The 21,330-nt window shown below is 36.2% G+C and overlaps 1 protein-coding gene across 3 annotated transcripts in view; it reads left to right on the forward strand.

Annotated features, from left to right (window-relative positions):
- Nucleotides 1-21,330, forward strand: part of LOC120574577 (hemicentin-1) — an 87,203-nt gene that overhangs the window by 37,361 nt on the left and 28,512 nt on the right. The window contains exon 3 of one of the 3 annotated variants that reach the window (XM_039824991.1): nt 18,605-18,615. The exons of 1 other annotated variant lie outside the window; for it this stretch is intronic. In XM_039824991.1, coding sequence (XP_039680925.1) covers nt 18,605-18,615 — 11 coding nt within the window. Of the gene's footprint in view, nt 1-14,905; nt 14,929-18,604; nt 18,616-21,330 lie in introns of those variants that run through there. One more of the 3 variants, XM_039824993.1, reaches the window with a different exon arrangement.

A 21,330-nucleotide genomic window follows, 5' to 3' on the forward strand; every position in this document is an offset into this window, starting at 1 on the left:
TCCAATTCTGCCAACTTGTTACTGATGATTGAGATATATAATTTATATATACTTTATATATAAAGTACTGTATGTGTGTATATATATATATATATATATATATATATATATATATATATATATATATATATATATATATATATATTATATATACTTGTACCACATTGGTCTGTAGTATTCTCTCTACTACTGCAGTACTTTTACAGGGATATATTTATACATATATCACCTAATTTGTACTACAATATTTAATGATTGTAAGAACGATGACCCAGTGAAACTATGGGTAGCTTGTGTGTGGGTGATCTAATGTAATGTTTCAACGGTATTTCACAATAAATTTGTTTTTTGAACCAGTGATTGTGCAAGTGCAATATTTCTTTAAAGATATGAATGCACAATGCAATGTTTTGAACGTTGGACAGCCTGTGTTACAAGTGATGACCGTTTTGAGTTTTGTGTCTAGAGTTTTGAAAAATGACATCAAGGTTCTGAAATTAGTAGCAAAGTGATTGTAAAAAACTGTAATGGTAATGCAACAGTTACTTATCATTTTGAGTAGTTGTATCAATTGATAGTTAGATGATTGTAATGGAATGAATAGACAATCATCTGAACTGTAATGTGTGAATTGCTTTTTGAAATAGTAGTACTTTGATGTTAAGTTGTGTCATATTGAACAGATGATCTTTGTTAAATGAACAAATGATCTTTAGTTTATGTGTATTGTATCCAAGCAATTGAAACAAGTGTTAGAGTTTTGAAAAATGATCATTGGTTTTGAGTTTTGTGTCTAGAGTTTTGAAAAATGACGTCAAGGTTCTGAAATTAGTGCCAAAGTGATTGTAAAAAACTGTTTTGGCAGTTAAGTTGGTCAACCATGTCACATGAATATTCTGCAGAGTTGCAAAAAGAAGCCTTTTCATTTACAGTTTTTTTCGATTGCTAAACGACAGTGGGCACAACTGGAGTCACATGTGCCAAACTCTAACTACAGTCTGCACTACCTACAGTCACCTGAGCTAAACAGTTCACATCACCTGCAAAACTCATTCAAAGCAACACAACTCTTCACACACGTCTCAAACAGTATGCACAGGCCTCACTGAGATAACACACTGTCACTCAGAACACACTGAGAGTAAAAACACTAGCATCAAACACCAATACAGAAATTACAAACTTTCTCATCTTTACAGTTTGAACAATTTGAGTGACTTGACACTACTCAACAGTTTATTTAAGGAAAAAATATAGATTGTATAGCATACCAATTTTTACATAAGGTAAACAAGAAGGAATGAAAATCAGCAGTTTTCTTCAATAAAGTATTTTGTCTCTAGTAATTTATGGAATTACTGTGGAAAAAAACTAAAGGTACATAACAGTACCAACGAATAGTGTGACTAATCCTGCCTCTCTCCAGCATCATGTGGCAAGTTCTCTTCATCACATTGGATGTCTGCATCATCTCTAAATACAAATGAACGTGGTGTTTCTATTGCTTTCACCTCCATTACTTTCTGAAAAACAGTAAGAATGCAGTTTTACTATTGTAAAGATATTGTGTTTTTCACTTTTTTTATAGCTGTGTATATAACCTCAGACATCTTACCTGGACATATTGGTATCTTTGCTCTTTTACCAGTTTCTCTCAAACAGTACAGTGTAGAATTGTTTCATTCTTATTTGGTGTTTGTATACAAAAAAAGACTTTCTGAGCTTTCTCTGTATGAATACCGTATATGTTCACTAACTAGTCTAAAACAAGACACCTGCTTAGGCTTTCAGCTAAAATTGCAATCAGCAGTGTTTGATAGGCACCAGACTGAAATCTATTCTGTTTTGAATGTGTGGTTTACAGTTTTGACAGCAGTGTGTTAGCATTTGAACAAAGTGCTGTAAATCTACAGTGTTGTGCACGTTGTGGTTAAAGTCATGGGATAAGTGTGTAGAGTTTTGAAAACTGTGTTCAAGCAATGAAAAATGAACTAGAGTTTGGTCCACATGAACTGCTGCTGTGCAGACTGTAGTTAGAGTTTTGCACATGTGACTCCAGTTGTGCCCGCTGTCGTTTAGCAATCGAAAAAAACTGTAAGTGGTCAGGTGGTTTAGCTTGTGTTGTCTTATAAATTGGGTCATTATAAATGTTATTGGCATAACTAAATTGACCATTTCATAAAGCATGAAGTAATTTATCACTCAATTCTGGGTTACCCCTTTTATCCAACTTCATTCCACTCATTAGTTTTACACTTATTTTTTGCATTCATGGTCAACAGACCTCATTTACATGAATTATACCTAATTTCTAAGTAAAATGAGGATATACGATTAGTTGTTTTGGATTATAACATTATAATATTCAATTCACTTTTATTTATAGTATCAAATCATAACAAGAGTTATCTCAGGACACTTTACAGGTAGAGTAGGTCTAGACTACACTCTATAATTTACAAAGACCCAACAATTGTGTGTATGTGTGTGTGTGTGTGTGTGTGTGTGTGTGTGTGTGTCTGTCTGTGTCTTTATGTCTGTCTGTCTGTGTATGTGTGTGTTTATGTGAGTGTGTGTGTGTGTGTCTGTGTGTATATATGTGTGTGTGTGTGTGTGTGTACTTGTAAATATATCTTCTGTAAAGCTCAATAGTGCCTTATTGCACTACCAGGTCAAAATTCACCCGGGAAGACCATAACTACTATAACTTTGAATAAAACACCCAAAATGTTATGAAAGTTGTGAATATTAATTTACTTGCAAAGAGCATTGGAAGGGAACAATGCATGTTATGTTTGGTTAATTTGGTTGAAAGAAACCCAAATTTCTTATAAGAAACTTTGAAAACACGACAAATTTAACCCGAAGACAACACAAGTGTTAGATGCCTTTTTACTGGCTGGTGTACGATTGAGTAACTAGTCAATAACTGCCACACATAGGCTAATAATAGATGAATGCAGATTTCATGTGATTTAAAAATTATTATTTAATAATTAAATACTTTATATAACCCTAAATAGCTAACTTTAGCCTAATCTGACAAGCTACAGGCAAACAATGTATTCATTCTTCTGGCAAAAATTATTATAATCCTATTTCTATTTTAAAACAATATCCATTCTTACTCCCTTTGTGGCTTATATAAATGAATGTTGCTCAATTAAATACTTTATATAAACCCTAATAATTAATGTAAATATTAATTTAATCTGACAAGCTACAGGCAAAAGCTAAAGTACATTGTTCTTCTAGCAGTTATTACAGCTCTCATACTTTTATTTTGACACGTTAATGTTACTTCCTGTCCAGAGCGGATTTGTTTTAGTCAACTTTGATCTTAAGACGTAAAACCAAAATAACATTATAAACGAGACCTGTGTTCCATCAGATTTTCAATGATTATGCACATTATAAAACTGAGCCCGTATTCTCGCTCTTGGGTTAAAACGGAAACATGAATAACAAAAAAACAACAGTTGAAAAACGAGCAGTTTTCCAGTTAATTTTTAATTTGAAAAACGAGAAAACGGAGCTCATAGTTTTGTTTTTCCGTTTTTGGTTTGAAACGAAAAAGGATTATACTTCAGTACCCTGACCCTCTAGCGTCACTAGTCCCTTAAAGGGGCAGCGACATGAATTTTCTGTCAGCATACTTTTAATCTTAAACATTAAATTGTTGTATAAACATTTTTAATAAACTCTGATGAATTAACTATCATTAAATTAATCACTTTTAAATTTCAAACTTATTTATGCAGATTTTAAACTATTTATATTTATGTCATATTTTAACATGGGTTACATATAGCTTTTGTAACTGCATGGATTATTTTATTACTGAATCTTTGGAGTCCGTCTTCCAGTGTAACAAAATAAGTGTAAAAGTTAATTAACAAATCTCATTTTAATTGTTTCATAGGCATCTTGGAGGACTTTCATTTCTTAGATGACTGGCTACCATGATTAAGGTAAGATACAACAGTTGTAGTAGTTTTGGTATTTTAAAGTAATCTTCCAGTGCTGTAGTTCATATCACTGTAGGGTCGTATTATCTCGCTTAAGTTTAATATTGTAATGATTCTAGAATACTAATATTTACGGCTAGTTTGAATTTAGCATTTGTTTTGTCCCCCAGATCCTGACACATTCTCTGTTTTCTCCTTTTAGACTAAGTGATGATGATCAAAGGACAGATCCCATTTAATGATCCACATGTGGACTTTTGAGGATTGTTGATGGCATATGGCCTTTCTAGTTTTAAAGTGTAATAAATTAATTTCTGCTACTTCTTTCTTTTATTATGTTATGAAACTATACTATTATACTACTATAATATATTCATTTATTTTTTTATGTTTCATGTTTGTAGTGCATGTGTGTAAGAGGAAACAAGACAAAAATAAATAATATAAATAAATAAATACATGAAGCTTTAAATTCTGACTTTCAGATTCAAATACCAATGTAATGTGATGTAACACATATTCTATCACTGGACTCATTCTTGCATTAAAAAAATAAAAATATGAAAAGCCGTTTGTTTAATTTGCTTCATTGATAACAATAAAACAAAGGATGACAAATGCTGATATGAAACAGTATTTTTTTCTTCTGGGAAACAAAGTATACCATGTCACATGTACGCCCCCTGTATTACTCATATTGTCCACTAGAGTGAGACAAAGCTCCACATGCAGCAGTGGTGATTTGCCACCTCTATGTGAAACACTAGTTGTGTAATAATTTGAAGATGCTGGCAGGCCTGAACTGGATTTACTAAGCAGTATGATACAGAGGTAGCCTAGAAATCGCGACACACCCTAGTGGCAGCAAATTTATTTAGGGTCAGTCCAGGCACTCTCCGTTGGCTTGCGAGCTGGAAAAAACAAATTTTGGTCAGGCCAATCACAGCGTGTATAGAGTCGGTGGGCGGGCTTATGGCTGCTGCTGCTGGGAACAGCGGTCTTCTGGAAGACTTGGAGTTAAGCTTTTCTTTGAGAAAAGAACAAAGAACGGCACAGAAATCATTATTAAAAAAGGAAGATGTGTTAGCTAGCTTCACTACCTTCTTCGTTGCTCTGCCTGGTTGTAGCGCTATCCTATTACGTGCAGAGGGAATTTGAAAGACAACCTTTTATCCCGTCCCGTGGCCACGAGATAGTAAAGTATCTGGACCCTTTGTTATTAAACTGGACCCTAGTGTAGTGCAATACTTTGCTACAGGAGTGCAGGACGGAGGACAGACGGGCAGGACAGCGGAGCCGGAGCCGGAGGACAGCTGTGGATGTTTGGCGGATTGGCGCGCTGGCGTTGTGCAAGTGCGATTTGGGCAAAAATAGAAAATCTGATTTCAACCAGTCTATAGAGAAAGGGACTACAGTCTTTACCCTTTTCTGTTTGAGGGAGGGGGGAAGAGGGCCAGCAGCATGCAACGTCCACTCTGCTTTTCCCGTTCGGGGCACTCGCACAACGCCAACGCGCCGATCCGTCAAACATCCACAGCTGTCCTCCGGCTCTGGCTCCGCTGTCCTGCCCGTCTATCTGTGCTCCGTCCTGCACTCCTGTAGCGTCCCCAACGTTTCTTTTTGCTCTCTATCCGCTCCTCTTTCCTCCTTGTGTCTCAGCCATTCATTATCAAAATACGCTCCCGGTGTGTTGGAGCGCGTTCCGTGTTCCTCCAGCACCTCTCCTGATGAGATCTGCCTCAGGTGCGCTGGGAGGAGTCTTCAGTTCTTTGCCAGGTAAACCAAAACACCACACTATGTACAAAATAAAACACCCAAAACACCACACTATATACAACATAAGAAAACTCTGGCTGCCTTGCTCCACTTTGTGAAATATATACATGCAAAAAGTATAAACATAGGCTATAAAATATGAAGAAGAATTATCTCGTGGCCTCAAGATACTATCTCGTGGCCACGAGATAGTTATAATAAATTGTTTTGACAAGAAACATCGCCCCAAGTCACGCTAGTAAACACTAATAACATGTTACATAGCAGGTAACGTTAGCCTACCGTTAGGTACAGTAAACACTAATAAAACGTTACATAGCAGGTAACGTTAGCCTACCATTAGCTACAGTCAACACTAATAACACGTTACACAGCAGGTAATGTTAGCGTACCATTAGCTACAGTCAACACTAATAACACGTTACACAGCAGGTAATGTTAGCCTACCATTAGCTACTGTCAACACTAATAACACGTTACACAGCAGGTAATGTTAGCCTACCATTAGCTACAGTCAACACTAATAACACGTTAAACAGCAGGTAATGTTAGCCTACCATTAGCTACAGTCAACACTAATAACACATTACACAGCAGGTAACGTTAGCCTACCGTTACCTACAGTAGTAACTGGATTAAACACGGCTAAAATGCTGACAGCTGAACGGTGTAAAAGTATGACTGTATTTCACTGTAGAGGATTCCAACAGCGGGACGAACAACAGTCTGCCGCTAAAGCTATGAGCTAAAAGAAACTAACTAGCTCTATGGTCACTACTGTTGTCTGAAAAACAACACAGATGGGACAAAATGTTGCGTTTACTGGTAAACTGGTAAACCTCAGGACCGACTGCTATCTGTTGTGGAATTTTCCTCATGTTACTCTCTGTCCTCTGCGACTGTCTACATCTAAACTAAGCTGCGCTGTGCAGGGAACAACTCTGATTGGCTCATGGAAGCACGTGATCAGACAGAAGAAACTTTGACACGTAGCGTTTATGAACTGAATGACGCATTTTAAATATCGCTCGATCACGTGAATTTGATCGTAGGAAGCCAAAATCGTGATCGTGATTAAAATTTGATTAATTGTGCAGCCCTACAGCAAGGCCTTATGGCCACTGTAGTAGTGTATTCAAATGTGGCCGTGAGTAGCAGCATTTTCAGAAATGTACAGTGGAAACATTGTCCTCTTTCATACAATAGTAAAGTACAGAAAAGTCATATAATTTACAATATGCAAGCATTGTAAGTGGTTAGTTTTGCTGAAATGGGCTCAGAGGGTTAATGCAGCGGCTGATGACAAGCAACCAAAGCCCTGGACTGCCCTCTAGCTGCATTCTGCAGCAAAGGTGCTTTTAAAAGTTGAAAATAATGCTCTGCTGCCATTTACAGGCGTACATGCACAGATGCTTCATCACAGCTATGTGTGGTCACTAGTGCAACAGACTTACACTGGTCCAGCTTTTTTGGAGATATATGTTGGGACAAGGTCTGGCTTCTGCCGAAGAAGTTTTTTCTGATTAATAAAGTCAAAGAGATTTCTTTTAAAATGCTCCATAGGTTTAACCCAACCAACCACTATTTACAGAAGCTCAAAAAAGACATGTAAACTGTACATTCTGTGGGAATCAAAGAGAAACTTTTGCACATATATTTTGGTTATGCACTCATACTTAATTACTTTGGAGTAAACTGTCTCGATACTTAACTGATATTATTTACCCTGAATTCTCCTCGTGTCGGGAAAATATACTTTTTGGTTTCATTAACTATGACACAAATCTAGAGCTGGGCAATATATCGATATTATATCGATATCGTGATATGAGACTAGATATCGTCTTCGATTTTGGATATCGTAATATCGTAATATGGCCTAAGTGTTGTCTTTTCCTGGTTTTAAGGGCTGCATTACAGTAAAGTGATGTCATTTTCTGAACTTACCAGACTGTTGTAACTGTTCTATTATTTGCCTTTACTATCCACATTACTGATGATTATTTATCAAAAATCTCATTGCGTAAATATTTTGTGAAAGCACCAATAGTCAACACTACAGTATCGATGCGGTATCGATATCGAGGTATTTGGTCAAAAATATCGTGATATTTGATTTTCTCCATATCGCCCAGCACTACACAAATCTCACCTCTCAATTTTATTTAATCAACCTGATTTTAATTTTGACCAAATATTGCATCCATAGTCCAAATTCCAAAATAAAACACAGATCTTCATAGAGCTGTCCATTCACATTAAACAATATATTTCTACTATATCCTGTTGCAGCAATAAGAAGGCTGTTAAAACACACACACACTATTTGTCCTTTTTAAATGCTTTATGTAAATTGAGCTGTTTTCCTTCATTTTATTATTGTTTATTTATTATTATTATGTTTGTATTGTATACACTGTTGGCTGTATACTTGTTATGTGCTCAATAAAATAAAAAATAAGTGCAACAGACTTCAACCGTTGAGCCCACAGGGGTCAGTGCAACAATGCTTTTCTACCATGCTTTAAGATTAAGTGTGGAGATTATCTTTAAAAAGATTCCTTTAAGTGGTGGGATTTGTCTGCGTTCACAAGGTTCAGAAGAGAAATCTAAATTATAAGCTGTAAGTAAACTCACTGGCTGTGTTTTTATGTGGAGAATTCTGTTCCTGACCCAACTGAGTCAGCGTATACAATGTAACAGTTTTCAAATGTAATTGAATTCAATAGAATTGCCCTGCAATAGGATGTTGTTAACCCTGGGACACTGCCAATTTAACACTGTGGTAATGTATCAATATACAGTAAAAGGTTGGCTGCTATATAGTTTACTAAAGCACATAACAAAACCCCATGAATACAGTATAATGTCTTCTAAGTTATTGAATTATTCCTAAAATGAATTAGTCCTAATCAAACAATCTGAATTCATAAAAACAGAAAACAAATACCTATAGTTATTACAATCCCATGAAATCTGTTATTATAATATATAATAATTCATCTAAAAAAATTGCTGTCTTATTGTGTATTGCAGAGAAGTAGACAGCTACATTGTGGCACAGGTTTTTGCATCGTAGTGTTTCACTGTGTATATTACTGGGGTGGCCACAGTGATTAACACAGTTACAAAAACCTCTCAACAGAGGCTAAAGTTGGTATATACTGTAAATAAATGGTGTATGTATACACTCAGTACAATCCTTGTGGCTTAATTAAAATACAGTCAGCCCAGGTAAACTAACATTCTGGATATGCATACTTTAAAGACTTAATAATTGACTGGGTACTGTTTTTTATGTCAGTGATACAGTACTGTCCCTTTCCAGCTTTTGGTAAATATGAATCCTCCTGTCAGTTGAAATTTTGTTTTGTTTTTGTTTTTTTGGTCATACATTTTATTTGTTTTGTTATTTGTTTTTCTTGTTATACATTGTATTTGTTTATACATTTTGTGTGTTATATATATATATATATATATATATATCTTTTAATCGTCGAAATAAAGATTTCATTCGTTCATTCATCCTGTCAGAGCCTATTTTCCGTGTTACAGTACTTTCATTTCTCATTCACTTTGTGTGGATGTAATTTGTCCATTGTTGCAGTTTTACTGCACAATGTATAAATATAACTATTTATATGTATTTGTTTTTTGTAATAGTGAAGTCCTTTTGGGAATATATACAAAAGTACCTATTCTAAATAAAGAAAAACAAATCGTCAACAATGATCAGGACTGCACTGCTGATTCATTTCACATGTTTTAATGTTAACATTACCAAATTAAGAATGAAAAAACTGTTAGTTTAAGGTCAAAGCATTTGTGTGCTGTGACAGCCAGTGTGCTGGGTGGAGTTTTTGTATGGAGTTATAACACAGTGCACTATAACAACCACAGTGATATGTCATGTGACAAAAACCTCCTTCCAATGAGAAGGAAATGTGGCGCTGATACAGAAAACAAGTAGGTGAGATATGTGTCCAAAAAACTTTTGAAAGGCAAAGATATATAAATATTGTCAATAATGCGAGCTCACACAAACGGTTGTGCATGAGGTCTTAAAAGTGATAGACTTTTCTTAGAAAATAAACTAACTGCACCAATAGTTAGTGCACTATATCAGGCAGAGGTTTTTGTTTGAGCGTGTGACACTGTGTATGGAGTGGCAGCCACAGTGATATGTGGCAATACAAAAACCTGCTGAACTTTCTCACAAAGTCATTGTGCCTCAAGAAAGATAACAGATAAAAAATGTCCTAATATCATTACACTCTGAAGAAAAGTGATATTAAATAGGATAGTGCAAGGCTAAATTGCTTTTAGGTGGAATTCAATTTTTTTTTAAGTTTTACACGTAAAAAAAAACAGGAAAACATTTTTTTCACTTGCTTTGTATCAGCAAAGACAATATATGTGTTTGTTTTATTGTGTTATTATTATGTAATTGTGAAGCCCTTTTTAGGGGAGTATACAACGAGATTAAATAAAGAAAATTAGATAATAAAAAAACAAACATCATCAGGTGGCCGGGTTGGTTCAGTGGGTAGAGCAGGCGCACATATATGTAGAGGATTATGCCTCGACGCAGAGTTCCAGGGTTCGACTCCGACCTGTGACGATTTCCTGCATGTCTTTCCCTTCTCTCTCCCCTTTCTCACCTGTCCTGTCCATTAAAGGTGGAAAAAGCCCAAAAAAATTATCTTAAAAGAACATCATCAGGGAACTTCCACACTGCTGTTTCCCTCAACGTTATTCAAACCTTAACATTACTTGTTAAACTAATATGAAAAACAATAAAGTAACAGCATTTGTGAGTCACGAGAGCCAGTGTGCAGGGTGGAGTTTTTGTATGGGTTTATAACACAGTGCAATATGGCAACCACAGTGATAAATCCTATGACAAAAACCTCCTTCCACTGAGAACGAAATGCTGTGTATGATGATACAGAGAACAAGGTAGCAGAGACTGCTTTCTGCTGCCTGTATGAGTCCAACAAAACTCTTCTTAGTGTACTCCTACACAAAGGGTAAGGCAACGAGCTTACAAGTGATAGTTTCCTTAGCACACAGAGGATGATGTAAATATTCAAAAAGTAAAATAGATAAGCCAGCAATAATTTGGTTTTAAAGGGCAAACTTGAAAATGAAATGGATCAAAAGAGAAAAATTTTAAAAAGAAAAAGGAAAAAAAAGGTATAGAATTATAGTAAATACTCCTGCTGAGTACAAAGATTACAAAATACTGGTGAAAAGGAGAGTTCTCTGCGCTTCTGCAGACCACAACAATCCGGTGCAACCAAGGCAGGACACAACAGTATAAAATAGCAAAAATAAAACCATCAAGTAAGAAGACATCTGTGTTGCACCGGCAATTTTTTGCTATTTTATTTCAAAATACTGACCACGCACCATACTGGCGAGACTGTTCTCCCCGACAAACACCAAAATCGTTCGTTCAGCACCTTCTAGTGGCCATAGTACTTATGACGGGCACAAACCAGAAAGTAAGGTGACAAAGTATAAAGCGTATTTCATGCTTCATGCTTCATGCTTCATGCAGTCAGTGCGGTCAGTGCGGTCCAGCCGGTGATGTGGATGCCAATTTTACACAGCTGCGGCCTGGGCGACTGTGTGCCGAGGGTCTGAGCGGCAAGACGTGCACCTCCAAGAATTTGTAACAACACGGACTGCAGACTGCATTGCAATTATGGTCTATAGAAGAGAAGAAGTCCATTCTTGGAGCCGCTCTGACCACAATCAGTATTCACAAGCTAGACGGTTTGCGGCGAGCATGCGTGCCATCCACACCGCCCCCAAAACAAACACAGGACGTTTAACCTGGAGACCAGGGTTCATGTCCAGTTTGAAAATAAAAGTAAACAGCGTTTTTATTTTTATTTTTTACAATTTGCGTCACATGCGTAACTGGAAGTCAAGTAACGTTAAACTTTAACCCAAACCACAATCTTTTTTCTAAACTTAACTAAGTAGTTTTGTTGCCTAAACATAACCCAAGTAGTTGTTGTGCCTAAACCTAACCAAACTGTGAATGTTTCACAACATTAACGTTTTTGAAGCAACCAATATTTTGTCTGGTTTAAATATGAAGGCGGAAAACGCTCCTGTGGGTCGTGGAAGCAATAAACGACCTACATCGTGGTCTGGATTGGAGGACTTGTTTATATCAGCAAAGGTTTTTGTATGAGTATGTTCCACTGTGTATCGGGGAGCTGGCCACAGTGATATATGGTAATACAAAAACCTGCCCTGTGTCAGGACAACATGTGCTTAAAGGTGATACAGTTTCCTAAACAGAGGATCATGTAAATATTCACTTTCATTAAGTAAAATGAAACAAAACAGAAATGAGAAGGGTTCAAATGGTAAAAAGGTAGGCTTTAAATGTCAGATAATGGTCATACATTAAAAAGTATTTAATTGTCAAAATAACTACTATCGCTAACCATATATTTTTTGGCCCATGACTTTAAATCTACTTCTAAGACACAGAAAGTGCAAAACAATGAGAACCCCTTAACATTATAGGTCACCCAAACTTTGGATGTTATGCCTCAAAAGATACACTGGAATAGTTTGGTTTCTTATTACAATTTCACACACACACACACACACACACACACATGATTAGATATTTACATTAGGCTACTTAAAGTAACATAATATTTGTGTTGTGATAGCCAGTGTGCAGGGTGGAGTTTTTGTATGGAGTTATATCACAGTGTAGAATATAGCAGCTACCACAGTGATACATCCTACGACAAAAACCTCCTTCCACTGAAAAAGAAATGATGCTGACACAGAACACAAATTAGAAGGTGAGACTGTTTTCTGCTGCCTGTATGCTCTTCTGAGGAAAAGCAAAGATGTTCAAAGACGGTCAATAGTGTGTTCCTACACAGAGTTGTGTCAGGATATCGTGAGCTTAAAAGGGATACACTTTCCTTAACGCAGGGGTACATGTACATTTTCACAAAGTATATAAGAAAAATTAGCAATAATTAAGTTAAAAGAAAAAAAGAAAATAATACAAAGCAAAAGTGAATTTTTTTTTCATGATTTCATAGTTTTACTGGAAAAAAATGTACTGAAATATAGTACATAGTTCTGCTGAGTACAAAGAGTACAAAATACTGACCACGCTCGATATCAGGCAAAGGTTTTTGTATGAGTATGTGGCATTGTGTACCTGGGTGGTAGCCACAGTGATGTGTGGTAGTACAAAAACCTGTCCTGAACTGAGGCACGAAGTCACTGTGCCTCAAGAAAGAGAGGATACAGTCCCAAAACCAAGACATTTTACACATTTATTAGAAGAAAAGTCATATTTAATGAGGTAGTGGAAGGGTTGATGACATTTATGTGGAATTGGAATGTGGTATTTTTTCAGTTTTAGTCTACCACTAATTGCTACACATACTGTACTGTATATTGTTTTGGCAAATTACTTTAAATCTACTTCTACACTAAGACACATACAGTGTAAAGTAAATATGACAAATATGACTTTGTGTTAGGTCACACAACTTTTGGATGATATTCCTGAAAAGATATACTGGGTATGAAGTGTCAACCTTGCCAGAGCCTATTGATCAGGTTTGATTCTACAGTAGATTTGTTTCTTATTCAAATTAGGTAGATGCCATTTGTCCATGATTCTACTGCACAAAGTAGCTCAATAACAATAGGCTATTTATATGGGTTTGTTTAATTGTATAAATATGATAATTGTGAAGCCCTTTCACTAGTGTGTACAACATAACACCAAACAAATAAATACATTTTAATAACCATCATCAGGGAACTTTTGCACTTCTGATTCTGTTCTCTTAACATTGCTTGTTAAACTAATATGAGCACACAGTAACATAAGCAACAGCATTTCTGTGCCAATGACAGCCAATGTGGAGTTTTTTGGGTTGATGGGTTGTGTTCACAGTGCTCGATATAGTAGTGGCTATGGCAGCACAGTGATACATCCTATGACAAAAACCTTTCACTAAGAAGGAAATGTGTATGATCATGATACAGAAAACAAGTCAGAAGGTGAGACTACTTTCTGCTGCTTGTATGTGTCCAATAAAACTCTTCTTAGGAAAAGTGTGTTCCTACACAGAGTTGTGTCAGGATATCGTGAGCTTAAAAGGGATACACTTTCCTTAACACAGGGGTTCATGTACATTTTCACAAAGTATAAGAAAAATCAGCAATAATTAAGTTAAAAGAAAAAAATAATAATAATACAAAGCAAAAGTTTAATGTTTTTTTTCATGATTTCATAGTTTTACTGGATAAAAATTTACTGAAATATAGTTCTGCTTAGTACAAAGAGTACAAAATTCTGACCACGCTCGATATCAGGCAAAGGTTTTTGTATGAGTATGTGGCATTGTGTACCTGGGTGGTGGCCACAGTGATGTGTGGTAGTACAAAAACCTGTCCTGAACTGAGGCACTAAGTCACTGTGCCTCAAGAAAGAGAGGATACAGTCCCAAAACCAAGACATTTTACACATTTATTAGAAGAAAAGTCATATTTAATGGGGTAGTGGAAGGGTAGATGACATTTATTTGGAATTGGAATGTGGTATTTTTTCAGTTTTAGTCTACCACTAATTGCTACACATACTGTACTGTATATTGTTTTGGCAAATTACTTTAAATCTACTTCTACACTAAGACACATACAGTGTAAAGTAAATATGACAAATATGACTTTGTGTTAGGTCACACAACTTTTGGATGATAGTCCTGAAAAGATATACTGGGTATGAAGTGTCAACCTTGCCAGAGCCTATTGATCAGGTTTGATTCTACAGTAGATTTGTTTCTCATTCAAATTAGGTAGATGCCATTTGTCTATGATTCTACTGCACAAAGTAACTCAATAAAAATAGGCTATTTATATGGGTTTGTTTAATTGTATAAATATGATAATTGTGAAGCCCTTTCACTAGTGTGTACAACATAACACCAAACAAATAAATACATTTTAATAACCATCATCAGGGAACTTTTGCACTTCTGATTCTGTTCTCTTAACATTGCTTGTTAAACTAATATGAGAAACACAGTTAAAGCAACAGCATTTCTGTGCCATGACAGCCAATGTGGAGTTTTTGTATGGAGTTATGTCACAGTGCTCGATATAGTAGTGGCTCTGGCAGCACAGTGATACATCCTATGACAAAAACCTTTCACTAAGAAGGAAATGTGTATGATCCTGATACAGAAAACAAGTCAGAAGGTGAGACTACTTTCTGCTGCTTGTATGTGTCCAATAAAACTCTTCTTAGGAAAAGTGTCTTCCTACACAGAGTTGTGTCAGGATATCGTGAGCTTAAAAGGGATACACTTTCCTTAACACAGGGGTTCATGTACATTTTCACAAAGTATAAGAAAAATCAGCAATAATTAAGTTAAAAGAAAAAAATAATAATAATACAAAGCAAAAGTTTAATGTTTTTTTTCATGATTTCATAGTTTTACTGGATAAAAATTTACTGAAATATAGTTCTGCTTAGTACAAAGAGTACAAAATTCTGACCACGCTCGATATCAGGCAAAGGTTTTTGTATGAGTATGTGGCATTGTGTACCTGGGTGGTGGCCACAGTGATGTGTGGTAGTACAAAAACCTGTCCTGAACTGAGGCACTAAGTCACTGTGCCTCAAGAAAAGAGAGGATACAGTCCCAAAACCAAGACATTTTACACATTTATTAGAAGAAAAGTCATATTTAATGGGGTAGTGGAAGGGTATATTACATTAATGTGGAACTGGAATTTCGTATTTTTTCAGCAAGAGCATTTCTGTGCCATGACAGCCAATGTGGGAGTTTTTGTATGGAGTTATGTCACAGTGCTCAATATAGCGGCTATGGCAGCACAGTGATACATCCTCTGACAAAAACCTTTCACTAAGAAGGAAATGTGTATGATCCTGATACAGAAAACAAGTCAGAAGGTGAGACTACTTTCTGCTGCTTGTATGTGCCCAACAAAACTCTTCTTAGGAAAAGCAAAGATCTTTAAAGACTGACAATATGTGTTCTTACACAAATAGTTGTTTGGATATTATGAGCTTTAAAGTGATAGTTTCTTTAACACAGAGAGGACAATGTAAATATTCTCAAATTAAAAAAAGAAGCAATAATTAGGTTCCAAAGGGTAAACTTGAAAAGAGCAAAAGTGTAATGTCCTTTTATGATTTTATAGTTTTACTGTAAAAAGGTGCTGAAATATAGTAAATACTCCTGCTAAGTACAAAGAGTACAAAATACTGACCACACACCATATCAGGCAAAGGTTTTTGTATGAGTTTGTGGCACTGTGTATGACGGGTGGTCACAGTGATATATGGTAATACAAAAACCTGTCCTGAGCATGCACCATATCAGGCAAATGTTTTTGTATGAGTTTGTGGCACTGTGTATGGCTGCGAGGACATGCCAGGATACAGGAGATTTTAGTTTTACAGAAGAAATTATTCTACATTGGCCACAGTGATATGTGGTAATACAAAAACCTGTCCTGAGCACCATATCAGGCAACGGTTGGGAATCAACAAAATCATTATGATTCATTGCCTGGGGACCATGAACGTCTGTAGAAATCCCGACCCCCCTTACCCATGTTGAGACATTTCAGCCTGGACAGAAGTGGTGGACAGACCGACTGACTGACAGACCAACTTTGCCATCCCTACTGCTAGAATGGCTAACCATCACCAAAGTGTAAAAAAAATTTGATTTTCAAAGAAATAATTATTGTTTAAGGTGTACAATTGAAAGCAAAATGGAGAAAAAGTAGAATGCTGTGTCATGATTGAGCCCCTGCTGAGTACGCACAGTTCAAAAAACTAGCAATGCACTGTATATCAAGGAAAGGTTTTTGTACGGGTAAGTGTCACTGTGTATGGGGCACCCACAGTGATATATGGTGATACAAAAACCGGCCCTGTGTCAGGACATCATGAGCTTAAAGTTGATACAGTTTCCTAAACAGAGGATCATGTAAATATTCACTTTCATTAAGTAAAATAAAACAAAACAGAAATGATAAGGTTTCAAGGGGTAAAAAGATATGCTTTAAATGTGTGATAATGGTCATACATTTGAAATCCAATGTATCCAAGCAAGTAGTTAGTAGTTATTTTGATATTTAATTATCAAAATAACTTCTATTGCTACCCATATAGGTTTTGGCCCATGACTTTAAATCTACTTCTAAGACACAGAAAGTGCAAAACTATGAGAACCCCTTAACATAATAGGTCACCCACATTTTGGATGATATGCCTCAAAAGATACACTGGAATTGTTTTGTTTCTTATTCAAATTAGGTAGATGCCATTTGTATGGGTCAATAACAATTTGTGTTTGTTTAATTGTGTTATTATCATAATTGTAAAGCCCTTTTCAATATGAACAAATTAAATTAATGATTTTATAAATTAATAAAAATAAATCATCAGGGCACAAAAGATAGATTATAAAGACCGTCGTGTTCTTGTATACAGGCGGCCACCGTCTTGGGAGCTACTGTCTTTCTAAACTATTTTTTAATTAAAAAAAAAGTGTCTGTACACTTAAAATGTTCTCAATGCTTCGGTTAACATTCAGGGACCCTCATTATGCTACCGTTGAAGTATGGTTATATTGTGAGCCTTTTTAGTGGTATAAATAGCAATTTGTTTTTACTTTCCCTGTGCCCCGAATATTAGCATTGTAAGCTAATCAGCGGTCCATGCTAGCCTGTTTCAAGCTACAAACACATTTGATTAGCATGAAATCAGACAGACAGAGTGGGTACACATCTGTTATTAATCCCTAGGTTCGTTTTGCACCGGGATTGTCCTTTAACATTGCTTGTTAAACTAATATGAGAAACACAGTTAAAGCAACAGCATTTCTGTGCCGTGACAGCCAATGTGGAGTTTTTGTATGGAGTTATGTCACAGTGCTGATGGCAGCTATGGCAGCACAGTGATACATCTTATGACAAAAACCTTTCACTAAGAAGGAAATGTGTATGATCCTGATACAGAAAACAAGTCAGAAGGTGAGACTTCTTTCTGCTGCTTGTCCAACAAAACTCTTCTTAGGAAAAGCAAAGATCTTTAAAGACTGACGATATGTGTTCTTATTTGGATATTATGAGCTTAAAAGTGATAGTTTCTTTAACACAGAGAGGATAATGTAAATATTTTCAAAGGAAGAAAAAGAAGCAATAATTAGGTTTCAAAGGGGAAATTTGAAAAGAGCAAAAGTGTAATGTCCTTTTATGATTTTATAGTTTTACTGTAAAAAGGTGCTGAAATATAGTAAATACTCCTGCTGAGTACAAAGAGTACAAAATACTGACCACACACCATATCAGGCAAAGGTTTTTGTACGAGTTTGTGGCACTGTGTATGGCGGGTGGTCACAGTGATATATGGTAATACAAAAACCTGTCCTAAGCACACACTATATCAGGCAACGGTCGGGAACCAACATAATCATTTTGATTCATCGCCTGGGGACCATGAACGTCTGTATGAACTTCCCCCCCTCACCCATATTGAGACATTTCAGCCTGGACAAAAGTGGTGGACAGACCGACTGACTGACAGACCAACTTTGCCATCCCTACCGCTAGAATGGCTAAACATCACCAAAGTGTAAAAAAAAAAATTGATTTAAAAATAATCACTGTTTATGGTGTACAATTTAAATCAAAATGGAGAAAAAATGCAATGCTGTGTCATGATTGAGCCCCTGCTGAGTACGCACAGTACAAAAAACTAGCAATGCACTATATCAAGACAAGGTTTTTGTACGGGTAAGTGTCACTGTGTATGGGGGCAACCACAGTGATATATGGTGATACAAAAACCTGCCCTGAACTGATCTAAAGCACAAAGTCACTGTGTCTCAAGAAAAAAGAACATCAGAACATTTTATATATAATAAATAACTCTAAGGTGATATACAATGGAATATTGTGGAAGGGTAAATTGCATCTATGTAGAATCTTTTTTTTTTTCACCCTGAAAAAAAAAACCATCGTAACACCTCAGGAAGGCAATTTCACTTGCTTTGTATGAGCAAAGATAATATATTTCACATACTGACAAACATAAAAAGACCTTTGTGACTACTACAGTTATTTCGATGTCAGGTTAATTAAAGTATGTTTTAAATTTGAGTTAACGGTTGCATATAAAAGGATCCAATAAGGATTTAATTATCACATTAAACTACTATTTGCTACCCATAATTTGAAATGTACTTCTACACTAACACAGTATTAAACTCAGACTCACTACAGTTAGGCCTAAACTTAAGTTAGAGATACTATCAAAAGAGAAATGAAAATGTCTGTACGTTTTGGACTTGTGGTAATCAACATCCTCGCTGGTGGTTCATATTTATGTAACACAGAGGAAACAATCTTCACCACAACAGGTGCTTCCGCATCCAGTTAACAAACGGAAACTTTAGACTGAGAGCCAAAGCCTCAGACACCAGCACTGATAATACGTGATAATACATTACATAAAAGAAGGCCAGAGAAACTGGATATGTATGCTTTTTTTTTTACATAAGAATTACATTTATTTTACAAAATAATTAATAAATAAGATACCATTTGTTTATACCATAGCACAGTCGGAACAAGTACCACTGAGTAATACAAATTTAAAATGAGTATGAGGATTTCTGTTGATTATCAATCTGAAAAAGAAGAGCTTGAATGTAACACACAAAATGTAAAATTAATTAGACTAGGACATAGACATAGTGACTATGTCAAATCATTCATTCAAAAATGTATTCTGAACACTAGAGTTTTTAAATGAATAGGTGGGTTAGCAGCAACAGTTCAAGCTACATATCCCAACCTTTGTAGAAATCTATTAAAATAATATAACATAAAAAAATTATTTTAGGATTTCAATACTAAATGTAAATTAAATATAATTATAACTTAGTTATACTAACTTATAAGTTAGTATAAACTAGACCAGCATCGCGTCATCAAGCGCCAATTCCCAAGGCGGAAGCCCCTTTCAGGAGAAAGAATAGCGCTGTCACATACCAGTCCCTCCAGAAAAACGCGATTATGCGATTGCATAATTCAATGCATAATCAGCCAAAGTCCGCATATTTATGTGGGGGCCGCATTTTTTCAAATACGCCGCACTTTCGCCGCATAAATTGCAGATTTCCGCACAAAATATGCGGGGCTTGCATGATTTCATAATCCCCGCATTTTCGTTGCAAAAAAGTCACATATATTTTAGCAGAAAGTAAAAGAAAATGTAGTTCACTTCACACAAGAGCAGTCATTTCCCCCTGTTGCCATGGGAACATTATGAAGTGACGTAATTACGCGATGTGAACATCATCGTAAAGCAGGGTGTTGGGGGAATCACTTTTTTTTTCTCTTTTTCATCAAACCGCAGTTTTTGCAAGTTCCCACAATTTTTGCAAGTTCCCGCAATTTCATCGCATAAAATTACATAAATATCCCGCATAATCCATCGCATTTTTTAAGAAAACGTGTCGCATAAACAAGGATTTTTGCCCGAAACAATCACAAAAAAACTCCAACTTTTTCTGGAAGGACTGACATATGGAGAGAAGCCCAAAAGTTGTGTAGTGGGTTGACTAAGGTTTTCACTGTAATTTCAGCACCTAAAATACGTGACTATTCACTGTCAGGGTGGTAAATCGTTAAATAATGCTGATACGTACTACTGATGGACAGCTAGCTTGAGACTGCATATAGCAGCATCAGACTGCCTCCAGCTAAATCTCAGCCTAGTCTAGAGCAAACAGTTGGATATAACCAGATTGGTTATTAACAAACAAAACTTAGCCTAACGATACCTGGTGACTCAATCAAAGAAAGGCAATATCCGGCCACTGTGTTGGGTCATTGGGTTACTAGTTTATACATTCCCGACGTTCCACTTCCGGGATTGCTCCGTTGCAATCAGAAATTCTGTTGGATTTCACTCTTTTTTTTAGCCTGATGTCTGTTACCTTCCGTTTTGTTTGTGATGGAATTTTAAATGCCGGTTGATTTATGATGACTCTGGTTAACTGCGCCTCAGATCTCTGCAGGGTAAATCCAGACTATCTGTCCAATCCCAATTTTCTGTTGCACGACTAAAATGATTTTGGAACGTACACATGTTCCACCAAAACAAGTTCCTTCCCGAGCCTACTGTGCAGCTGCACCGTGGCTCTGCCGGGTCCTTAGCGACGATGACGATTGTGATTGGTTTAAAGAGATGCAAATAAACTAGAGCACATTTTTCTCCCATCCCAGAATGCTGTGTGGACTAGCCAGACCCTCCTACGCAGCGCTGTGGAGGAAGGTCTGGCAAAGCAAGACTATTGGGGTCACTGAAGAGGCATTGCAGCAGACTGATTAACCTTAATGTACGTTCAGTTAAGGTTTCAAATTAATTATTGGACATTTCTATAAAGCAAACGTTTGTTTAACAAGAAATGAATGCATACACACTTGTCAAAACTATTATCCAAACACACATCAAATTGCAAGGACATCC

This window comes from Perca fluviatilis, chromosome 15, assembly GCF_010015445.1.
Source record: "Perca fluviatilis chromosome 15, GENO_Pfluv_1.0, whole genome shotgun sequence".
NCBI lineage: Eukaryota > Metazoa > Chordata > Actinopteri > Perciformes > Percidae > Perca > Perca fluviatilis.